This window comes from Rhinolophus hipposideros (assembly GCF_964194185.1).
Source record: "Rhinolophus hipposideros genome assembly, chromosome: 6".
NCBI classification, from domain to species: Eukaryota; Metazoa; Chordata; class Mammalia; order Chiroptera; family Rhinolophidae; genus Rhinolophus; species Rhinolophus hipposideros.
The window spans coordinates 74,416,906-74,437,417 of record NC_138052.1 but is presented as its reverse complement, the minus strand read 5'-3'; the positions used below and the strand labels follow the sequence as shown (position 1 = coordinate 74,437,417).

The 20,512-nt window shown below is 36.5% G+C and overlaps 1 protein-coding gene across 2 annotated transcripts in view; it reads right to left on the bottom strand.

The window, feature by feature from the left end:
* PARD3B (par-3 family cell polarity regulator beta) overlaps positions 1-20,512 on the bottom strand; it is a 973,558-nt gene that overhangs the window by 343,047 nt on the left and 609,999 nt on the right. For both annotated transcript variants that reach the window (XM_081052860.1, XM_081052859.1), the window contains exon 16: positions 4,720-4,764. In XM_081052860.1, the coding sequence (XP_080908986.1) occupies positions 4,720-4,764 (45 nt within the window). The remainder of the gene's footprint in view (positions 1-4,719; positions 4,765-20,512) is intronic.

Sequence of the window (20,512 nt, the reverse complement as noted above, 5' to 3'; positions counted from 1 at the left end):
CAGAATGTAAGGTCTGCCAAGTTAGCAAGTTGTATGTTACACTCCTTGTGTTGCCATAAGGAAACACATCACATGCATATTTGGTATAATGTATACATCATACACGCACATCACATGCATATTTTATTTCTCCTACATCTCTTAAGTTGGTCTCCACACATTCATGTACACACACACACACACACATACACACATGCAGGAAAACAAAGGCAAGAATGACCAAATGTCTCTCTCCTTCTCACTGAATTACAGTAGTTTCCTAGGGAAATTATACTTATCGTGTCCCTGGTTTGGTTGGCTGAGGTGACAAAAGGTAAATGATTTATGAAATATCTTGATGTGTGTATCATATCTTCCAACTAGGACTCCTATATTCTTCTCAAGTCCTGTGACTGTGAGGTGTTAGGCGCATGCTGGTGAAAAAGAAAATGTCCAAAGCATGGGCTCTGACACATAGTATCTGGGTTCATATCTTAACCCAATAGTTACTAGCTGAGAGAGCGAGTCCTTAAATGTCCCGAACTTGAGTTTCTTCATCAGTAAAATATTTAAAAACTATCTACATACTTAGTGTCTCCAAGGTACTTTTATATAGAGATATCCCCCTGGGTTGTTAACGAGACTTGTTCATTAATTGATAAACTTGTCTCAGAAAAGGTCTGGACTTCCTGCCAACCATTACTTCTACAGACTTGCCTGTTTTACAGCTCTATAGACAGGTGTCTGAGAATATAAGAAATTAAAATAGAAATAGGAAAGCCTTTTAGTCCATTTTGCTAATTAATATGTCAGAGCTCATAAAGAACTCATCGGCTTTCTTCAGTACTGCATCATCTTAAAGATCCGGGTCAGCAAAGATCTCTGCAGACAGTCAGTACATATTAAAACAGCTCCAAGCAGTAAATCAAAACAATAATAAAAAGAAGATATAGTAAAAAAGGTAAAATTTATAACTACTTTCTGTCTGAATGCTGAGGAGCATGACACTTTTGGTTTAGGTGTTAATTCAGTATGTGGGAAGGAAGGAAGGAAGGAAGGAAGGAAGGAAGGAAGGAAGGAAGGAAAAAAAGAAGGAAGGAAGGAAGGAAAGAAAGAAGGAAAGAAGGAAGGAGGGAGAGAGGGAAGGACAGAAAGAGGAAAGAACAGTGGGAGGGGAGGGAGGAACTGAAGGAAGGAGAAGAGGAGGAGGGAGGGAGGGAAGGAAAGAAAGAAGGCAGGGAGAAAGGAAGGAAGGAGGGAGGCATGGAGAAAGGGTTTCTTTTCAGACAGTTTATGAGTCTGTACAGCCCAAATTAAACCATTTTTTTTTGAAGCTATGTCACATATTGTGTCATTTTCTCAGGATTCTAAAGCTCCCTTAGAATATTAATATAAATCTGTATTTTTTTGGTTTTATTGTTTAAAATACATATTTTCCTAAAGTATTTCCCCCCTGCATTGCTAAATTTCAAATTTTGTAAGAATTCAGTTAGTGCAACAGCTAGGGAAAGAGGTGAAAAACATCTTACTGGTTTTTCAAGGCTCTCTGAAACTTATGATTTTTCTTAAAGGAACCACATGAAAGACAAAATTTTGCTCCGAATTTCTCTTGGTAGGTCTCACCATTCCACAGACATTAATGTCTCTTATACATGGAGGAGGACCCTATATGATTGTGACCAGGAAAATCATTCTGCCATCTTCCTTGCCAAGGTATGAGATGCAATGCACTGCCAGGCGAAGTCTCTGAGGCAGGTTGTTAGAGGAATCTCAAGAATACTGGATTGATTTCAGAAGGGGTGAGGGAACACTACATTTTGGGCCAAAAATGTTAGAAAGATGATCTTACCTGAGACTTTGATTTGATCTGAGCTCAGAGAAATAAACCATTTAAAGAGTAAGCCAAGGAAAAGGTGCCAAAAATATTGTCACAAAGTTGGTAAGTACCCAAGCCAGACCAACAGATGGAACTTGGCACAAAATGGCTCTCTACACACTAGCTGACTCAGAAGAAATTTTAACTTAGAGGAACTTATGAAAATGTTGAATATCATCCTGAATTAGAGGATGGATGATAGATTTAGGTCAGCATGTAGAATTAAATTTAATTTCTTAATGGTCTTGGATAGTATTAAAACTGTCCATATTTCTATAATTAAAAATAGACAGAAGGAGATACTCTTTTTTCTTAGTAAAAGATCTCTCTCTTTTTTTTTTTTTTCTTTTTCACCTACCTATTCTGGAGAAAGGATTAGGGGAAGGGAAAGGTGAAAGAAAAAGAAGTTGAATGATTCCTTTTGACATTAGTAAGACAAGTAGGATCGGGGAACATTATAGATTATAACTCAGACACAGACTACAGCAGATTGAGATAACAGTCATATATTAGATGCCTTCTAAAGATGATTTTGTAACTCAAAGAGTTTGCTAGAATTAAATGGACTCTTAATCCTCTCTCACTACCACCACCAAAGCTGAACGAGAAACTGCTCTACAAAAATGCAGAACGAACAGGCGGTTGCCTTTTATGTGAAAGATGAGTTCTTAAATATCATTATAATTCAAGATTAATTTTCCAAAAGAAATAAATATAAAACATGGGAGAGGGTATATCCTTGAATATATACATTTATAACCTTAGTAGCATATTTTTCTTTAATGCTGCTTTGTATTTTCTCAGAACTATCTCTACTGTTTTACAGAGTGCTCTTAATTTAACTCTAGAGTGCATTGTTTCGGGTGATTGCTTAACCCTCTTCATTGTGTTTTATTGTATGCCACTTTTGCTTCTAAGTTAACAAGTTTCAGCTTGTTTTTCAGCATTTGCACTGGTTCCACGGACTGCCAATGAAAAACTCAGTGATGTTATGATAAGATATGAAAGTACTTAAAAATATAAGGATAGAGAATATTTTAATGATAGTTGATTGTAACCAGAAATCTTCTTTAAAACACATGATGTAGTAAAATTGTATAATGCATGTGATATAAAGACTTTTGGTACTATTTCTAGCAACAAGTTGAAATAAAGCCGCCATGTGGAACTTACAATTAACCCACCTGACAGCTTTAAAGTTATGTCATTTTTGATATATTTTTTTTAATTTGGAAGACTTACTTTGTTTTGTACTTAGAATTCTTTATTAATATTTTTAATATCACACTATATAAAACACGCTATTCAAATAGTGAATAGTGAAAACACGCTATTCAAATTTACTTAAAATATTACAGCAATATACTAAGGTAACAATGTTCTCATTTAAAAAGAGTGACAATAACTTTTAGTTATTGGCTGAGAGCAATTTGTTTGGAAATTAAGTAAGATTAGAATAAAATTTGATTTCTTGGAAAAAGCCAGAAAGTTTATCACTGGCTCCTTTTCAAAAACCAAATTGATAAACTTTCTTAAAAAACTGCTTCCACTTTTTACCTTGAAACCTACCCCAGTATCTAAAAAGGCTTACATCTTCAAGGATTTGATGGGTAAGAGGACTAGTACAAGCAGTACCATGCATTTAAGACGATCCTTGGCGTTCCTTGGTCATGAGAACTTCCTTCTCAGACTCCTAAAAATATTTCCAGTAGTAGAGAATTTAATGGATGAGCATGATGGGAACGAGCAGCACGTGGCAATTTATCACTCTCACAGGAATCTTTTCTTTTACAGGGATCTAACCTCTTATACTCTATTAGAGGAGCAAAAAAGAAGAAAAAAAATATCTAAGAGTTGTGAACCAGCCCTTCCCTGCTGTTATCACTAGAGTAGCTGGAGAAAGAAGGAAAGAAAAATCATCGTCTTGCCCTGGAACATGATGGAAGTAATGAGGCATCACGGCCACTTACCGCTGAAAACATAATTGGCATATACACACAGGAGACTCTTGGTGATGGGAGAGACTTCTTTGCTTCCGAAACAAAGGGATGTCAACAAATTATAATCCTTCTGCTGTTTGGAGTGGGAATTCTAAGAGCAAAAACGAATATTTTCCCCTAAAATAATGCACCCCTAGAGGAAAGGGATTACTGAAGTGTTTACTAGCCTAGTAGCTTTAAGTGTTTTCAGCTAATGTGAATAAATGATGAAGGAAGGGCAGATGATGAAGGAAGGGCAAAGAAATAGCAAGCAGGCCACTTGATAATGAAGGAGAGCTTGGATTTTAGATCTGAAGGTATCTCACACATGGTAAAGACCCAGGAGACACTCAGAGATCCTTGTGAACTTCTAGAGAACCTCTGAGGCGCTCATTCATGAGTCTAAAGAAAGAAAATACAGTCATGTTGGGTACAATGTCTTTGATGACAGGCAAAAAGACTATTCTTTTTCAAGGAGAAAGAAAGGACCTTTTTTTTTTTTTTTAATTTTGGAACTTTTTGTCCAACCATTTTAATGTGAAAGTCATTCTGGAAAAGAATTTAAAACTTCCTTAGGTTTTTTTAAATAATTTTTTTGTTGTCCTAAGAGTTCAGCTGGCATACAGGTTTGTGATTTTGGGTTTCATAATTATTTTGGGGGGAAACCTTTATTCTTTCCTCTCAAACATTTTGAGTCAGCAGATATTATGCCACGATACACACAGCCAAGCAATAATTCATCTTTATGGAAGTCAGAGACATCTCATGTATTAATTAGCAAGCCTTTCAGTACTACTGAATGGAAATAGGTTCCAACTGCTATTCAAATACAGCCAATGATTTCCAGGAAAAAGAATATAAAGTCAGTTTCAAGGAATTTCTTACCCGATTTGTGTCCAGTCAGTGAATGGACTTTGCTTTCATCTGGCACTGAGAAAAAATAAAAGAGACAAGGATCAGCCTCCCTGTAAAGCAGCCATTTTTGAACAATAAATTAATATGGATTCATAATAAATTAAATCCTTTACCAGCAAAGATTTGAGAAAACATTTCCCCCACAGCCTACCTGGGGCACTCATGTCTATTGGAAGATATTTTAAAGACAGCTATGAAGAAATATATATTTATTAGATTTCTTTAAATACAATTTCATTTTCTCTGAATTTTCAAAACTTTTAATTCTTTTAACTGGGTTATTATTTCTACATCTGCAAAAGGAAAACCAAACTCATGGGCCTAAAGATGTGTAATATATAATAAAACTCTTAAAGCATAATAGCAATATATACATTCAGTATTCAAGGACTGAGCTTCTGTATCTAGTAAGCATGTAGTAAAATGGAACAGATTTATAATCCCCCTGAAAAAAATTTAAAAGAGACAAAATAGAAAACAATGGCATTCAAGAGAAGAAACATCAGGCGAGGGAGGCGAGTGACTCCAGAGAGATGGAAAACAAGTGAGATGAATCCTACAATTGCTCCAGCTCACTGTCTGGAGAGTTCCAGGCTGTGGTACAGGGAGAGGAACATAGGCGGAGCCCAGGGATATCCCAGCTTGAAGACCTACAGCTGACGTCCAGGGAAGCCAAAGTGGAAGGCGTTTGCAGGGCAGAGAATCAGGGAGAGAGCTAGACAGAATTCTTTCTGAGATCTGCAGAGCCCCTTGAGTATTTAGTTGAATATGATGATCATGTGGTATATGAGGAGACTCCCAAGGCCTGACAAAGTATCGCCCAAAAGTGGAAAGGAAACAGTGTCCAAAGTTCATAGAGGGCTGGGAATGGTCACTATTCCCAACAGCCAGAGTGAAAAGCTTCAAAATTCAGGGGCATTGGTTATAATACAAAGAAGAACTTTGCTTTAGAAGTGGGAAAGAAAAGAATAACTCTAGCTTAACCTTGATTCAGCTTTGATGAAATGGATAAATTTTTGAAAGACACAAATTATCAAAGCATATACAGGAAGAAATAGATAATGTGAATAGCTCTATTGTTTGTTTGTTTGTTAAATGAATTTATAGTTAAAACTTTCCTACGAAGAAAACTTTAGACCCAGATGGCTTCACTGGTTGATTCTACCAAACATTTAAGGAAGAAATAACGCCAATCCCACAGAAATTCTTTCAGAAAATTCAGAGGGAGGAATATTTCCCAACTCATTCTATGAGGCTGATATTACACTAATACTAATATCAGGCAAAAATATATGAAAGCTATGAACCAATATCTCTCATGAATGCAGGTGCGAGTTCTTAACCCTGAAGCATCTCTGCATAGATTATAACTTCAGTATTCAAAACCGGCTGTTCATTATTCGCCATGCACCACTGTTTATGTTAGTCTATAAAATTCTGGTGCTCAAGGATTGAAACAAGGTGAGGGGAACTTTGCTAACAAGAAGGACCTCCTCCATTTTTCCTAACATTAGATTAGTGTCAGAGTAGTATGCCCCTCCTTCCTTTGCCTACCACATTCAGTTATGTTTTATTGACCCGGTTACTATGTATAGATCTTCCCACTCCCACTTAGCCCTCCTTTCCTGAGCTATTTCTTTATTTTCTAGTAAAAGCACTACATGTCTCTATATTTCCTGGTATAAACTGCTGAAAAATCTTGAGAGTTTTCTTGGTACTTCAGTTGGAAACAGCAGTTTATACTTATTAGGCTACATTTGTGGGCCAAATTCTGTCTTTCCCGAGTCTAAAAAAATTTACAGTGGAATCTACAGTATAAATAGAAAAATATTGGAGAACAATTGTAATTACAAAACGATAATTGTTGCTAATTCTTATCAAGTAGTTGTAATATACAGGTTCTGTCCTATGCAGTTTATATCTAATAATTCATTTAATTCTTACAATGATCTGTAAATACAGGTATTATTATCCTTATTATTATCCTTAATTTATAGACAAAGAAACTGAGGCTTATCTCTTAAGTGGCAGATAGGATCCGGAACTTAAACATGGCACTCTTAACCATTCTATTATGATTGTGATGAGTCACAGGAGAGTTGTTATATTTTTTGAATCGTCAGTAATATAAATTAAATACTTGACAAACACCTATTAGTTAGAAAGCTATTATACTGTATTTGAATACATGTTATTAACAGAAATCTTTCTGTGGTGACCAATATTAACAAGTGTCAGCTACAATTTTACTTAACATGTTTGGAAATCTACAGTTCTAATGGGTTCAAGCTAAAATATTCATTCCCATTTTCGCAGATGAGAAATCATTGGTCTGAGTTAAAATCCTGACTTGGAAATTTACTAATTGTATGCAGTTTATTTTAACTTTCAGTGACTCAATTTCATCATATACAAAATGTGGATAATATTGTTTTCTCCATAGGTTTGCTATGAAAATTGCATGGAAGTTTATGCAAAGTACTTAGAAAATCATATACTAAGTACTTAATATTAGCTATTGTCATCATTCTTAATGAGAAAAGCAGAAAAACATGATAGGAATGAGATAGATGTTGGTTGAATCCCAGCTTTACCAAGCAAGTTACAAAACTCTTTTTTAAATTTAGTTTTGCTACGTGCAAAAATAAATAAAAACACTACACAGGGAGCTGTGGGAACAACAACAACAAAAATCATACAAAAGCCCTTAGCACAGTGCCAGCTACATATTTCTCAATAAATTAAAACTTTTGATAAGTGGAAACTGTGAGAGTGGTAAAGGTTGTGAATTTGATGATGGTGGTGGTCTCTATGATTTAATTTGCCTGGGATTATAAAGGAATAAAGGGATTGAAAATAATTAAGAGTGTGTCTTGCTTCAGGGAGGGCACTAGATATTTTAATTGTTATCTCATGGAGAATCCAACACCCACAGCAGGTTTCATCTCCCAGTTTAACTGGGTTTGCAGTTCCTATTGCAGTAGAAGAAAGGCAAAGGAAATATGTACTCAGATTATATGGTTTTATTATGTAGTTATTCTGAAAAAGGGATTCATATACAGGTAAAGTTTTGTTTCTGTGTGTGTGTGTGTTTTGACAGACATAAGTTATCCCATTAAATCTAAGACGATTTAAATACTGAAAATTTCCCAACCATATTAGGTTAAACATGGTACTTTTTTTTTTTTTTTTAACTTTTTGGCTGCATACTGTATTGTTCTTAGTCGGGACATTTTTTATTTTAATTGACAATTCAAAGTTCTTTTGAACACTAACAAACTATTTCAAAAAACAGTGCAGAAAATATAAATGGGTGATAGGCATAAAAATTAGGGGTCTCTCTCCAAAATATTCACTGACATAGATGTCTATCTTTAGGGCAGAACATCCGCGAATACATGTAATAGAAAAGAGAGGGAACTGTAATGATTTAATTAATAGAATACATTTTATTTAAAAGGTTAAATTGGGAACAATCATCTTTTATGCACATGCTTAGTGCAGGGAAGCAATTTAAATAACAGTGGCAAATGAGAAAATGAGGTAAAATTATACACACCATCACCACTTTTTTTGTAAGTGACAAGTGTTATAATTAATACTCAACTTCCTTTATAACTCACAGTACCTTAGACCTACTATAAAGTTATCCCTTGGGACTGGAGTTTAAGTCTAGTCATTTCACTGAATAATATTTAGATAGCACAGCCATCGGAACGGTAGCAATATGATTAGGATAAGTGTGTCATTACAAACAAAGACCTTATTTATAAGAGACTGAAAAATGAATGGGCAAGGTGTGGGAAAGGTCTTTCATTCCAAAATGGTAAGGTACCAAAGGCATCGAGTAAGAGAACGTTGATGGAGCAAGAGCCAGTTAGTTGTTCTAGGTCTGATGGCAGATTTTTTTTTCTTTTTTTAATTTTAAATTTCCAGAGCCTGTTATATTCCCTTTCTTATCCTTCAGTTTCACCCAAGTGCTGGTACTACTGGCTCTTGGTTATCTTAAAGGGATATTACAGTATTTGAGGAGATACCAGTGAAATGTTAAGTCCTTCTGAAGATGAAATTCATAGATATTTTTATTTTAACTGTTATTAAATACTTACAGGGCACTGTGGATTTTGCCCCTCTTGAGATTTCTCTGGATTTATTTGGATAAGGGGATTTATATACTAACTCATGTTTCCTGGTGTGCAACTCAAGATCGATGGACACAACTTGATTTAATTACTATAAGGAACTCCATAAGGAGGACACTCTTTGGTTTGGATGTTTGTTAATTTCATGGTCTGTCCTCTGATTCAGGACAACTTGCTCAGGTAACACAGCAGCCTCACCACCTATGTTGCTACTTATCTTGGTTGTAGACCTTTGAGCTAATTTGAACTGCTCAACACTTTTTTAAAAAGCATGGATACAACACATATTGTCTTTTAATTTCAACAAGGTTCATTTTGAGGAAGAGAAACCATAAATAAAGAAAATATGGGGGGGAAATCTGTGAAAAAGATGGCACTCTGAGAACTTATTAGTGGCAGACATTCAAGTGCACATAATACTTAAACATATTGGCTTCCCAGTAGGGTACATTTGTATTAATATAGTGATCACTTCAAGTGTTTTATTCTTTTGTCAAGCCTTCTTATACATTTCAAATGCATTCTCACTGGGGGAAAATAATCCCCTTGCTTACTGATAGCATTTGATACGCATTTGATAGCGTAAGTGACTATTAGGGATTGCACTTGCTTAATAAAAATTTGCAGAACAGTGACAGATTCGGCGAGTTAATGGGCCCCATATGCTCTTCTGATGCTGACAGAAGATGGTGTATTGCTAACATGCACAAATCTCTTCAGATAAAGATTGCCATCAGCTACAGATACTCTTGTTGAGAATGCCAATCCTATGTCATGGATGGGAAACATGCAAATGTGTTCAGATTCCCACTACTTCATATTTAGATACTTGGATGGAAAGCAGCACTCTAAAATATGATGCAATGCTTGCCTTTTACATGGACAGGTCTATTTCATTTACTTTTTAATTTCCATATCTTTGACATAATAGAGACTGCAGTTTTGAAGGTGATGTTTGGCACAACAAAAATCTATCTTCTAATGAGGCCATAAATATTTCTGTTTGAATACTTTGCTAGGAAACTAAATATCAACGAATCCCTTAATGGTTAATAAACTTGTTTCTGAGAGTGGTTCCTTCAGAACTCCAAAAAAAAAAAAAAAAAAAAAGATGTAGTTGCCAATGTTAAGAATCTATTTTCTTCTCTTTTAGCAGATCGATTTCTGTGTCCTTGATTAATTTCCAGAATTTCTAAGGAAGGAAAACTTGTTTCAAGTTGTAAATTAAGTTCTCTCCTCAGCAACCATGAACTATTACTGCATTAATTTATAGTGTTTTCTATGTCAATGACTATTTGGTATACTGTTTCTCTTTGGGGAGACTTTCTGAGTATCAGCACTATGAATTTTTATGTGTTGAAAAATTCTTCCATCTCTTGAAAACAAAAAAACAAGGCTTTTGCTGAAAAAGAAGTTAGAGAATTAGTACAAGAAAATGATGCAGGTTTTTATCTTGCCATCTCTCCTAGCAAGCTTCCTCCAAAACATTACGTTCCTCCCGGGCTGTGTTGCTGCTCTGACAGTAAGCTAATCAGAACTCAGCAGCTGAAGGTTTTCTTCTATAATTGTAGTGCATATCCCAGCCAGGGTGCCATAGGACAAAACTCAGGGCCTGCTCCCTCATCGTTATCCAACCATTCCTACGTTCACAACTTTTCAACGATCTCTTTAAAATTCCCTTTTTACGTGACTCTTTGGAGAGCTTAAATCTAAAGTTAAGAAAATCCAAAACTTTTCATGTGTTCTTATACTATTGTCTTTATCTCAGTGAAGAGTACTAGGAAAATGAAATCATTCCTTTATACATTCATTAATTCATTTGTTTTGACTCCATTCAATAAACATTGTCTTTCTCAAAAGAATCAGATAGTGTGAGGTCTGGGTATTCCTTCCTGCATCCTTTCAGAAGTGATTTTCCTAGCCCGGGTAGTTTCCTATCCTGTGATCAGTACTGATCAGTACTGATCTGATCAGTACTCTATAATACTATATATAGTACTGCTCTGTACTATATATACTCTGTACTGTATATATATAGTACTATATATAGTACTGCTCTGATCAGTACTCTATAATACTCAAGAGACGTTCTTTAGGAATTTCTGGAGTTCACTCTCTATGCAGATTTCTCTTCTCTGATACTCTAATCACCTTGCTTTCTCCTGGACTCACAGTTCCATCTCTTCAACTCAGGTAGTGGAAAATGTGATAGGAACCTTATAACAAGTTTTATGATGTGGTATTATTTAATATCTCTGGAATAAGTTGCAAAATAATTACACATTTTAATAAATTGACACATCTTTGTTGTTATAACCACAGCTTCCTAAACCAGAAAAATAATGGTCCTCAGACTCCTTGAGTAACTATTACCGGAAGTGTAACAGGGGAACACTGACCTAAGAATGTGATAAGTGACTAAGCACAATATTCTTTGAAAGTCTTGTTACCTGCTTCTGTCCTACATGAGAATATCATGAAATCAATGCTGAAAATAGCCAATGTTTTTTTACTTTATTTTTTTAAATGTTAGCATATAGTACCACATAGAGATTGCAGTTGAGCTGGTAAACTGAAAGGGAGCCGTGGCTAGCTCAGGGCTCGTCCCTGTCCTGACAGTACACACGCTGTCTTCAGGAGCAATGACAAATCTTCCTTCCAAGAGTCCTCATAACTGAAACCAAGGCTTTTCCTATGCTGAGGCTGAATTTGGCAATTGCTTTCAACTTGCTCTTGACTTTGCTCCATCTCCCCAACTCTACTATGCATCTCATCTACTCTATGCAGATTAACCATACTAAACGTCACCGTCATCATCCTTCGAACCCATCCAAATTCACGAAATTCAACTGCTGAGAACTTAACACAGTTTCCTTAGCCTTACGCTCAGGTTTCAACCGTTTTTACCTTTCTCATTATAGTTTCCTCTATCGACTTTTTACTGAAGTATATAGAGCGATTTCTGGTTTCTTCCCAGTTGCCTTTATCCTCAGTTAGAAATGCCTCAAACCTCATGTGTATAAATACTCTTACTCCCCCTGGGCCCAGCTCCCCACTGTAACCTCTTCAGTGTAGAACATTCTCTTCATTTCTCTCTCAGAACACTTCAGCTTTCCCTCCAAGCAAATGTACCACTTTCTACTCTGTATTATGTTGATTTGTGTGCAACATCAATGAAGGCAAAGACAGTATTTTTTTCATCTTTATGTGACAAACAGTTACAGATTACAAAGGTCCTCAAAGATTAGTTGTATAGAGTCTTTTTTTTTTTTTTTTTTTTTTTTTTTTTTAATGACAGGGAGGAGAATACTTGTGTGAGATATCTCCCAGGAGACTTCTTTCTCTAAATTCTTGGGATCTACCAGGGTTGGACTATTTCTACTACTTAGACTTTGAATACACTCAGGTATCCTAGATCCTTGATAAATACTTCTGTTATTAGCAAGAAATCGGTAGTGATTCAACCATAGGGGGAAAAAGGGGAGGCACATGTTATCCTGTACGTCACACAACAAACAACCATTATTCACTTTTAGCCAGTGAAACAATACACCCCTAAATTCCACTATTTATAATGTATATTTCCACAGAGTGATTCTGTCTTGAACAGGGAAATGGAGGAAGGAAACTAACACTTGTTGCCAGCTTATATGTGTCAGAAACCGTGCTAAGCGTTTTAACAGATGTCATCTTGTTTAATCCTTACAAAGGCTCTGCGAGTTGGGCGTTCCTATCTTCACTTTATAAAGGAGGTAACTGAGGCTGAGTGGGGTTATGTCATAAAGTTAGCAAGTGGGACAGCTAGGATATGAAGGGTTCCTGATCTCAAAGCACAATTCCTTCTATGATGTGAATCTGAGAGGAAAGATTCGGCTAATGGCTTTACCATCAAGAGATACATATTTCACTAGTCATCATGACCTACTAAATGTAGAATTTCCTAACAAACTATGTGAAAGAGCATATAATGTCTGTTAAAAATGGTTCTTGATACTCTCAGAAGTAAGTCATAACTTGTTTTGAGCTTCCTATACCTGGAAATTGTTACCGAGGAGAGGAATGGACTATTGTTCAGATGACATCAGAGCAGTGGAAAAGGGAAAAGACAGCATTAGTTTTTTTTGGCAGCCAAAATGCACTATTGTTGGCTCATCGAGTGTACAGTCAACTAAAATCCTGAAGACCTTTGAAATTAACTCCTGTTAAGCCAGCTCTTTATCCACCAAACATCTGTGGAGAGCCAATGGGGTGCCAGGCATCATGGCAGGTACCAGGATTGTGGAAGAGAACAACACGGTCTTGAGCCCTGTACCAGAAGCGTCCTTAATCACACAACTAATCACAAACAGTATGAGAAGTGTGAGCAATCCTTCCCAAACAAAGCTTCTTTCAGTTTTCACCTTGACAGATGTAATAACCCCTGACTGAACTTTGGGATTCTGTACTTACTCCCGATAGTCTATTTTCAGCACAGAAATTAGTATAATCCTTTGAAAACAAAAACAAGACAAAAATTTTAATCATGACAGTGCCTTGCTCAAAGCCTCCTCATAGCATCCTATCACATTGAGAAGAAAATCTGAAAACTTACTACGGCCACCAAGCCCATCTGGGCTGGCCCCTTGGGTCCTTTCCAATCTTGTTCTGCACAGCTCTCCCCTGGCTCAGCATCCTTCCTTTACCCATCTGGCCTCACTGTAGTTCCCCAAACACCCCCAGCGTGTGCCTCCTCAGGGCTTTACGACATATTCTTTCCCCTGACTGCGGTGCTATTCTCCCAGACAGCCATAGTGCTCAATGCCCCCGCTTCACATCTCCAGCCATCACATCCCCAGAGAGGTCTTCTCAGGCCACTTTACCTAAGATCGGGACTTCCAACCCTGACTACCTGTCATTGCCTCCTCATCCTGCTTCATCTTTCTACGAAGCACTCATCACTGCCTGCCATCTTCCTCACTAGAACATAAGCTCCATGTGGACATGGGCTTTGTTCTGTTCACCAATTTGTTCCCAGGGTCCAGACTAGTGCCTGGTATACAGTAGGCACTCAATAACTTTGTTGAATGAAAGAAGGATGATCAGAAAACCTTTAAGATAGGTAATGAACATTAAACCTTCTTTGTGGATTGTCTTCCAGATGTCTTGGAGACCTGGAGCCGTACAGGGAAGCGTGAAGATAGTGTTTGGATACAGGAAACATGAAAGCCCCAGAACAGTCACACACCTGGAACCCAAAGGTCTTCTATAGAGCTGGAGCACTCAGCATGGGAGGGAGACTGGTGAGAGACTGGAGGAGAAAAGAAGGGGCCGTAGGAAGATCTCGAAAACCACATAATGAGTTTTGTCTTTATCCTGAGGGCAATAGAACTCTGTTAAGGGATTTTCAGCAAGAAAGTGACATGATCGGATTTGTGTTTTAAAGACATCACCCTGGCTGCAGCATGGTAAATAAATTGGATAGGAGTAAGACAGGAAGGAGACACTTGCCTCTTGTTTTGAATCCACGTACAGGAATTTACATTTATCCCTATTAAATTTAATCTTCTGAATTGCAGCTCATCAGTTCTCCTTGTTCAGATCTTTTTGAATCCTGATTCTGTCATCCAATACATTCGATAACCCACCAAACTGCAGGTCGCCTACATATTTGACAAGTAAGCCTGCTATATCCAAGTCACATGGAGAGCTTACATTCCTGAACACCTTCCTGCTCTCTCCATGGCACTGGTACATGTGCTTGTGAGCTGGCTGGCTGGGTAAAAACATACTCTCCCACTGCTCACTAACGTTTCTTCTCGTCAAGTTAACTGCCAAGCCCAGAAATGAACTACAACCCTCAAGATCTAGTACCCCAAGTTACCCAGGATTTTCATGTGCATCTCCCCTAGAGCTTGTGGACTTTACACTTACATGGCAACCCAGTTTATTCTTGCATAAATTAATTTTGGCACCGGATTTCCGGCTAGGGGTTGTATAGCTGCTTCTGTTCTTGCCTACAATAAGTGCTATCGAGAGATTTCTCTTCTGGTATGAACTCAAGCATATAATACTGTCTATATCTCTACCCAGCATCTATTATCATCTGTTTAATACACAAATGGTACAAAACCAGGCCTACTACGTAGTATGGAAGAGATTTTGAAAAGTTGTCATCCAGACTCATTGTTTTTTCGAGGATATTATCTTTGGAGGTTTAGGTGCTGTCTCTCCAATTCAGAGCACAACCCTCCACTTACATGGGATGCACAAAGTTCTGCACACATTCGAGTGAACTGATCTGGTATTTTATACTGATGGATTAGATGAGCTCATTTCCATCAGGCTCCCTTTTTATAGAACAGGCGATTATACATCCATACTATATATGTGCTATCTTTGGGGAAGTTATGGAGGTATACTAAGCATCTTGAATGAGGTAGAGCTAATAGGAAACATTAACAGGAAGAATAGAAAGTTGCTAGCCCCAGAGCCCAATGTGATTTCACAGGCGCAATTTTTAAATCACTTTTCCATAGACTAGGGATTTCTTTGGAGGCCCCCAAAGCTGCTGTGGAAGGGGAAAAAACCAACAACAATGGGCTGCAGCTATCCTTTATCATCCGTTCCTACCATACTGTCTCTCCCCCCAGCCCCCAATTATTACATTACATAAAGTTTATTGTTGTAAAAATCTGAAAGAGATTTGGGAAAATTGATTCAAAATTATTTGGGTATGAGATACTCATTAAAAATCTTGACTGATAGCAATCTGTGCATACCCAGAAATTCTTGTAAACTGGAAAAAAATCTGCAAATACACACTGTTTCCAAATGTAATGATATTTTAAAATGAATTCTAAATGTAACAATTAATAAAATTGGCATAGGGTTACATTCAGGGAAAATCAAACATTTATTAATTTCAAAGTTTTGGCTTTATTTCCATACTTTAGAGCCAATAATTTGTTTCATGTTTCACATACTTTGGTAGGTCCTTGTAAAGCTCATACATTCTAAGCCTTGTGCCTGGAAAGACTATCATGAAAAACAAAATCCTTGCCTGCTTCAACTAGAGGAATTGTTTCAACAATTCAGGACACGAAAATATAAAGTTGAAACCATTGTTTTAGGGTCATTAAAAATGAAAAAAATATATAATGATTTGTTGTTCCATCTGGGTGTAGCCTTTCTATATGTTGTGCCCTCACTAGATTCCCTACAGTTTCAAAATGGCACCACCGTTGTCCCAAGCAACTCTGACCCTCGTCCTCTGCTCCAGCCTAAATAGGTCAAGGTTGATTTTGACCAAGAAGAGGGAACCATATCATCACGCTCTTACCACTTTTCTACTGAGTCTACAATTACATCAAAATAGGATTGGAACAATAGTCTCTAAAGACTAAGATCTAAAAGAACTCAGAAATTCTGCCCAACTCACATGAGGCTCTCTTTGCACATCTGCACACAAGCAGCGACCAGAAGCTCAAAACTTAACAAGACAGCTATGGCAGACACTGTAGGCTGGATCACCCGATGTCACCACCAATCCCATTCTTCCTAGCTACTTTCTGGCTAGAAGGTATGCGACATGTCATAGTACTGGTCATAGAGATAAAAGTAGAAGTTTGATGCACAGAACTCCTTAGACAATATTGGATTTCCTGTTATAAAGTGAAAGATGTTGGCATACCCTTTTGCCTTCTGCTAACCATCCCATCCCCTCCCCCCCCTTTTTTTGGTCTGGAACACAGATATGATTTCTGAAGATACAGCAGCCATCTGGATACTGAAGTAACAAATATGAGGACAAAAGCCAAAAATCAAGAATGACAGAGTGGAAAAAGAGAAGGAGCCTAGGTCTCTGATGGCTTCACTGAGCCACTGAATTGGCTGTATTTGAACTTCATGTTATGTGTGACAAATAGACTTCTGTTTATTACAACACTGTTGGCAGAGTTTTGTGAGTACTGCAGTGGAATGTACTCCTTTTTAACACCATTTTAATTGGTAAGGAGTAACCTTCTGTGCCAACCTGAAATCTGTTAACAAACATCTCATCATTCTGTCCATAAATATTCTTATCCTCTCTTTCAGGTGACAGTCCTCAGTGATATGAAGTCAGCCAATAGACCCTGCACCTCCTTCCTCCTTTTGTTAATTAAATATCCTTATTTCTTTCTACCATGGATGGCATTACCAGGTTTTGTTTTTTCTTTTCCATTTTATTTTAAAGCTGCCAATTTACATTACTTTAATTGTAAATATAATACATATTTGTATTAAAAGATTTGAAATATGCAGGAATGTATAAATAAGGAGAAAAAACGATCCTTGTAACTTACAGAAAAATCAGTGTAAACATTTTGCTGAATTTCCTTCCATATGTATACACACACATCCATATATCTGTACATACACTGGTATTACTGTATATTCTGTTATCTTCAAATGATGTTTTCTCATTAACATTTTTACACCATTAAAAAATCTGGAGATTTGTATTTGTTGCATAACAGTCTATTATAGCTATTAGATTACCAACCTGTAACTTCACTAACCCTCTAATTGCTGGAAAATTAAGTTCACTATAGTAAAAAATTCTTAAACTTAAATCTTGGTCAAATATTTGATTTTTTTTTGTATGATAACTCCTTGAAATGGAATTACTGGATAAAAGATTAAAAGAGTGCTCAGGTATCTTAAACAATTACTACATTGCCTTGTAGTAAAGAGACTGTAACTTAAATACCCAACAAACACATATTGTGACACCGGCACATGTATATTTCAACACGTGCCAATGTTTTCCAATATAATATCTTAATTTCTTTAATTACTTGAAGGCTGAACATATTTCATTTATATTGGCCAACTGAATTTCCTTTTTCTTTTGTAAACTGTCTGATCATATATTTTTCCAATTTTGTATTGAAATATTAATTTTCCAATAATATTTCTTCACCTATTAAACATGTTACTCCTTTGTCATGTATTTCACAATTATTCCTTTATTCTCTTGAACAACAAAGACTATGTGGAAAATATGAAATAATGATTAAGAATCTTTTTTTTAAAATTTATTGGGGTGACAATTGTTAGTAAAATTACCTAGATTTCAGGTGTACAATTCTGTATTACATCACCTATAAATCCCATTGTGTGCTCACCACCCAGAGTCAGTTCTCCTTCCATCACCATATATTTGATCCCCCTTACCCTCATCTCCCACCCCCTACCCCCTTACCCTCTGGTAACCACTAAACTATTGTCTGTGTCTATGAGTTTTTGTTTCTTATTTGTTGTCTTGTTCTTTTGTTGTTTGTGGTTTATATGCCACATATCAGTGAAATCATAGGGTTCTCTGTTTTTTCTGTCTGACTTATTTCGCTTAGCATCATACTCTCAAGATCCATCCATGTTGTCACAAATGTTCCTATATCATCTTTTCTTACCGCCCAATAGTATTCCATTGTGTATATATACCACAACTTCTTTATCCATTCATCTATCGAAGGACATTTTGGTTGTTTCCATGTCTTGGCCACCGTAAACAAAGCTGCAATGAACATTGGAGCACACGTATCTTTATGGATAAATGTTTTCAGATTTTTTGGGTAGATACCCAGGAGAGGGATTGCTGGGTCACATGGTAATTCTATTTGTAATTTTTTGAGGAACCTCCACACCGCCTTCCATAACGGCTGCACCAGTCTGCATTCCCACTAACAGTATATGAGGGTTCCTTTTTCTCCACAGCCTCTCCAACACTTGTTACTATTTGTCTTGTTGATGATAGCCATTCTGACTGGGGTGAGATGATATCTCACTGTGGTTTTTATTTGCATTTCTCTGATGATTAGTGATGTTGAACATTTTTTCATATGTCTATTTGCCATTTGTATGTCCTCTTTGGAGAAATATCTCTTCAGGTCCTCTGCCCATTTTTCAATTGGGTTGTTTTTTTTTGTTGTTGTTGTGTTGAGTTTCATGAGTTCCTTGTATATTTTGGACATTAGCCCCTTATAGGAGGCACTGTTTGCAAAAATCTCCCATTCAGTTGGTTGCTTCTTTATTTTGTCGATGGTTTCTTTTGCTGTGCAGAAGTTTTTAAGTTTCATATGGTCCCATTCGTTTATTTTAGCTTTTACTTCCATTGCCTTTGGAGTCAAATTCATAAAATGCTCTTTGAACCCAAGATCCATAAGTTTAGTACCTATGTTTTCTTCTTTGTAATTTATTGTGTCAGGTCTTATGCTTAAGTCTTTGATCCATTTTGAATTAATTTTGGTACATGGTGACAGATAGCAGTCCAGTTTCATTCTTTTGCACGTGGCTATCCAATTCTCCCAGCACCATTTATTGAAGACGCTGTCTTTTTTCCATTGCAATTTTTTGCTTCTTTGTCAAAAATTATCTGTCCATATTTATGTGGTTTTATTTCTGACTTCTCAATTCTATTCCATTGGTCTATGTGTCTGTTTTTCTGCCAATACCATGCTGTTTTGATTACTGTAGCCCTGTAGTACTAGATAAAGTCAGGGAGTGTGATACCTCCAGTATTGCTTTTTCTTAAGATTGCTTTGGCTATTCGGGGTCTTTTGTGGTTCCAAACAAATCTGATGATTTTTTTGTTCTACTTCTTTTAAAAATGCTATTGGGATTTTGATGGGGATTGCATTAAATCTGTATATTGCTTTGGGTAATATGGCCATTTTAACTATGTTGATTCTTCTAATCCATGAGCACGGAATGTCTTTCCATTTCTTTGTGTCTTCTTCAATTTCTTTTAAAAATGTCTTATAGTTTTCAGCATATAGGTCTTTCACATCCTTGGTTAAGTTTATTCCTAGGTATTTTATTCTTTTTGCTGCAATTGGAAAAGATATTGTTTTTTTGTATTTCTTTTTCTGAGATTTCATTGTTCGTATATAGGAATGCAGTGGACTTTTGTACATTGATTTTGTAGCCAGCAACTTTACTGTATTCGTCGATTGTTTCTAATAGCTTTTTGGTGGAGTCTTTAGGGTTTTCTATATATAGCATCATGTCATCTGCAAAGAGTGACAATTTAACTTCTTCATTCCCAATTTGGATGCCTTTTATTTCTTTCTCTTGCTTGATTGCTCTGGCAAGGACTTCCAACAGTATGTTGAAAAGCAGAGGTGATAGGGGACAGCCCTGTCATGTTGCTGAACATAGAGCAAAGCGCTTCAGTTTTTGACCATTATGAGATTAGGTGAGGGTTTGTCATGTATGCCCTTTATTATGTTAAGGTATTTTCCTTCTATACCTCTTTTATTAAGTGTTTTAATCATAAATGGATGTTGTATCTTGTCAAATACTTTTTCTGCGTCAATTGATATAATCCTATGATTTTTGTCCTTTATTTTGTTTATGTGATGTATCACATTGATGGATTTGCGGATGTTGAACCATCCTCGTGCCCCTGAGATGAACCCCACTTGGACGTGATGAATAATCTTTTTAATGCATTGTTGTATTCGATTTGCTAGAATTTTGTTTAGGATTTTTGCATCTGTATTCATCAGAGATATAGGTCTGTAGTTTTCTTTTTTTGTGTTGTCCTTACCAGGTTTTGGTATCAGAGTAATTAAGAAACTTTTAAGCAGGGTCTCTTAATC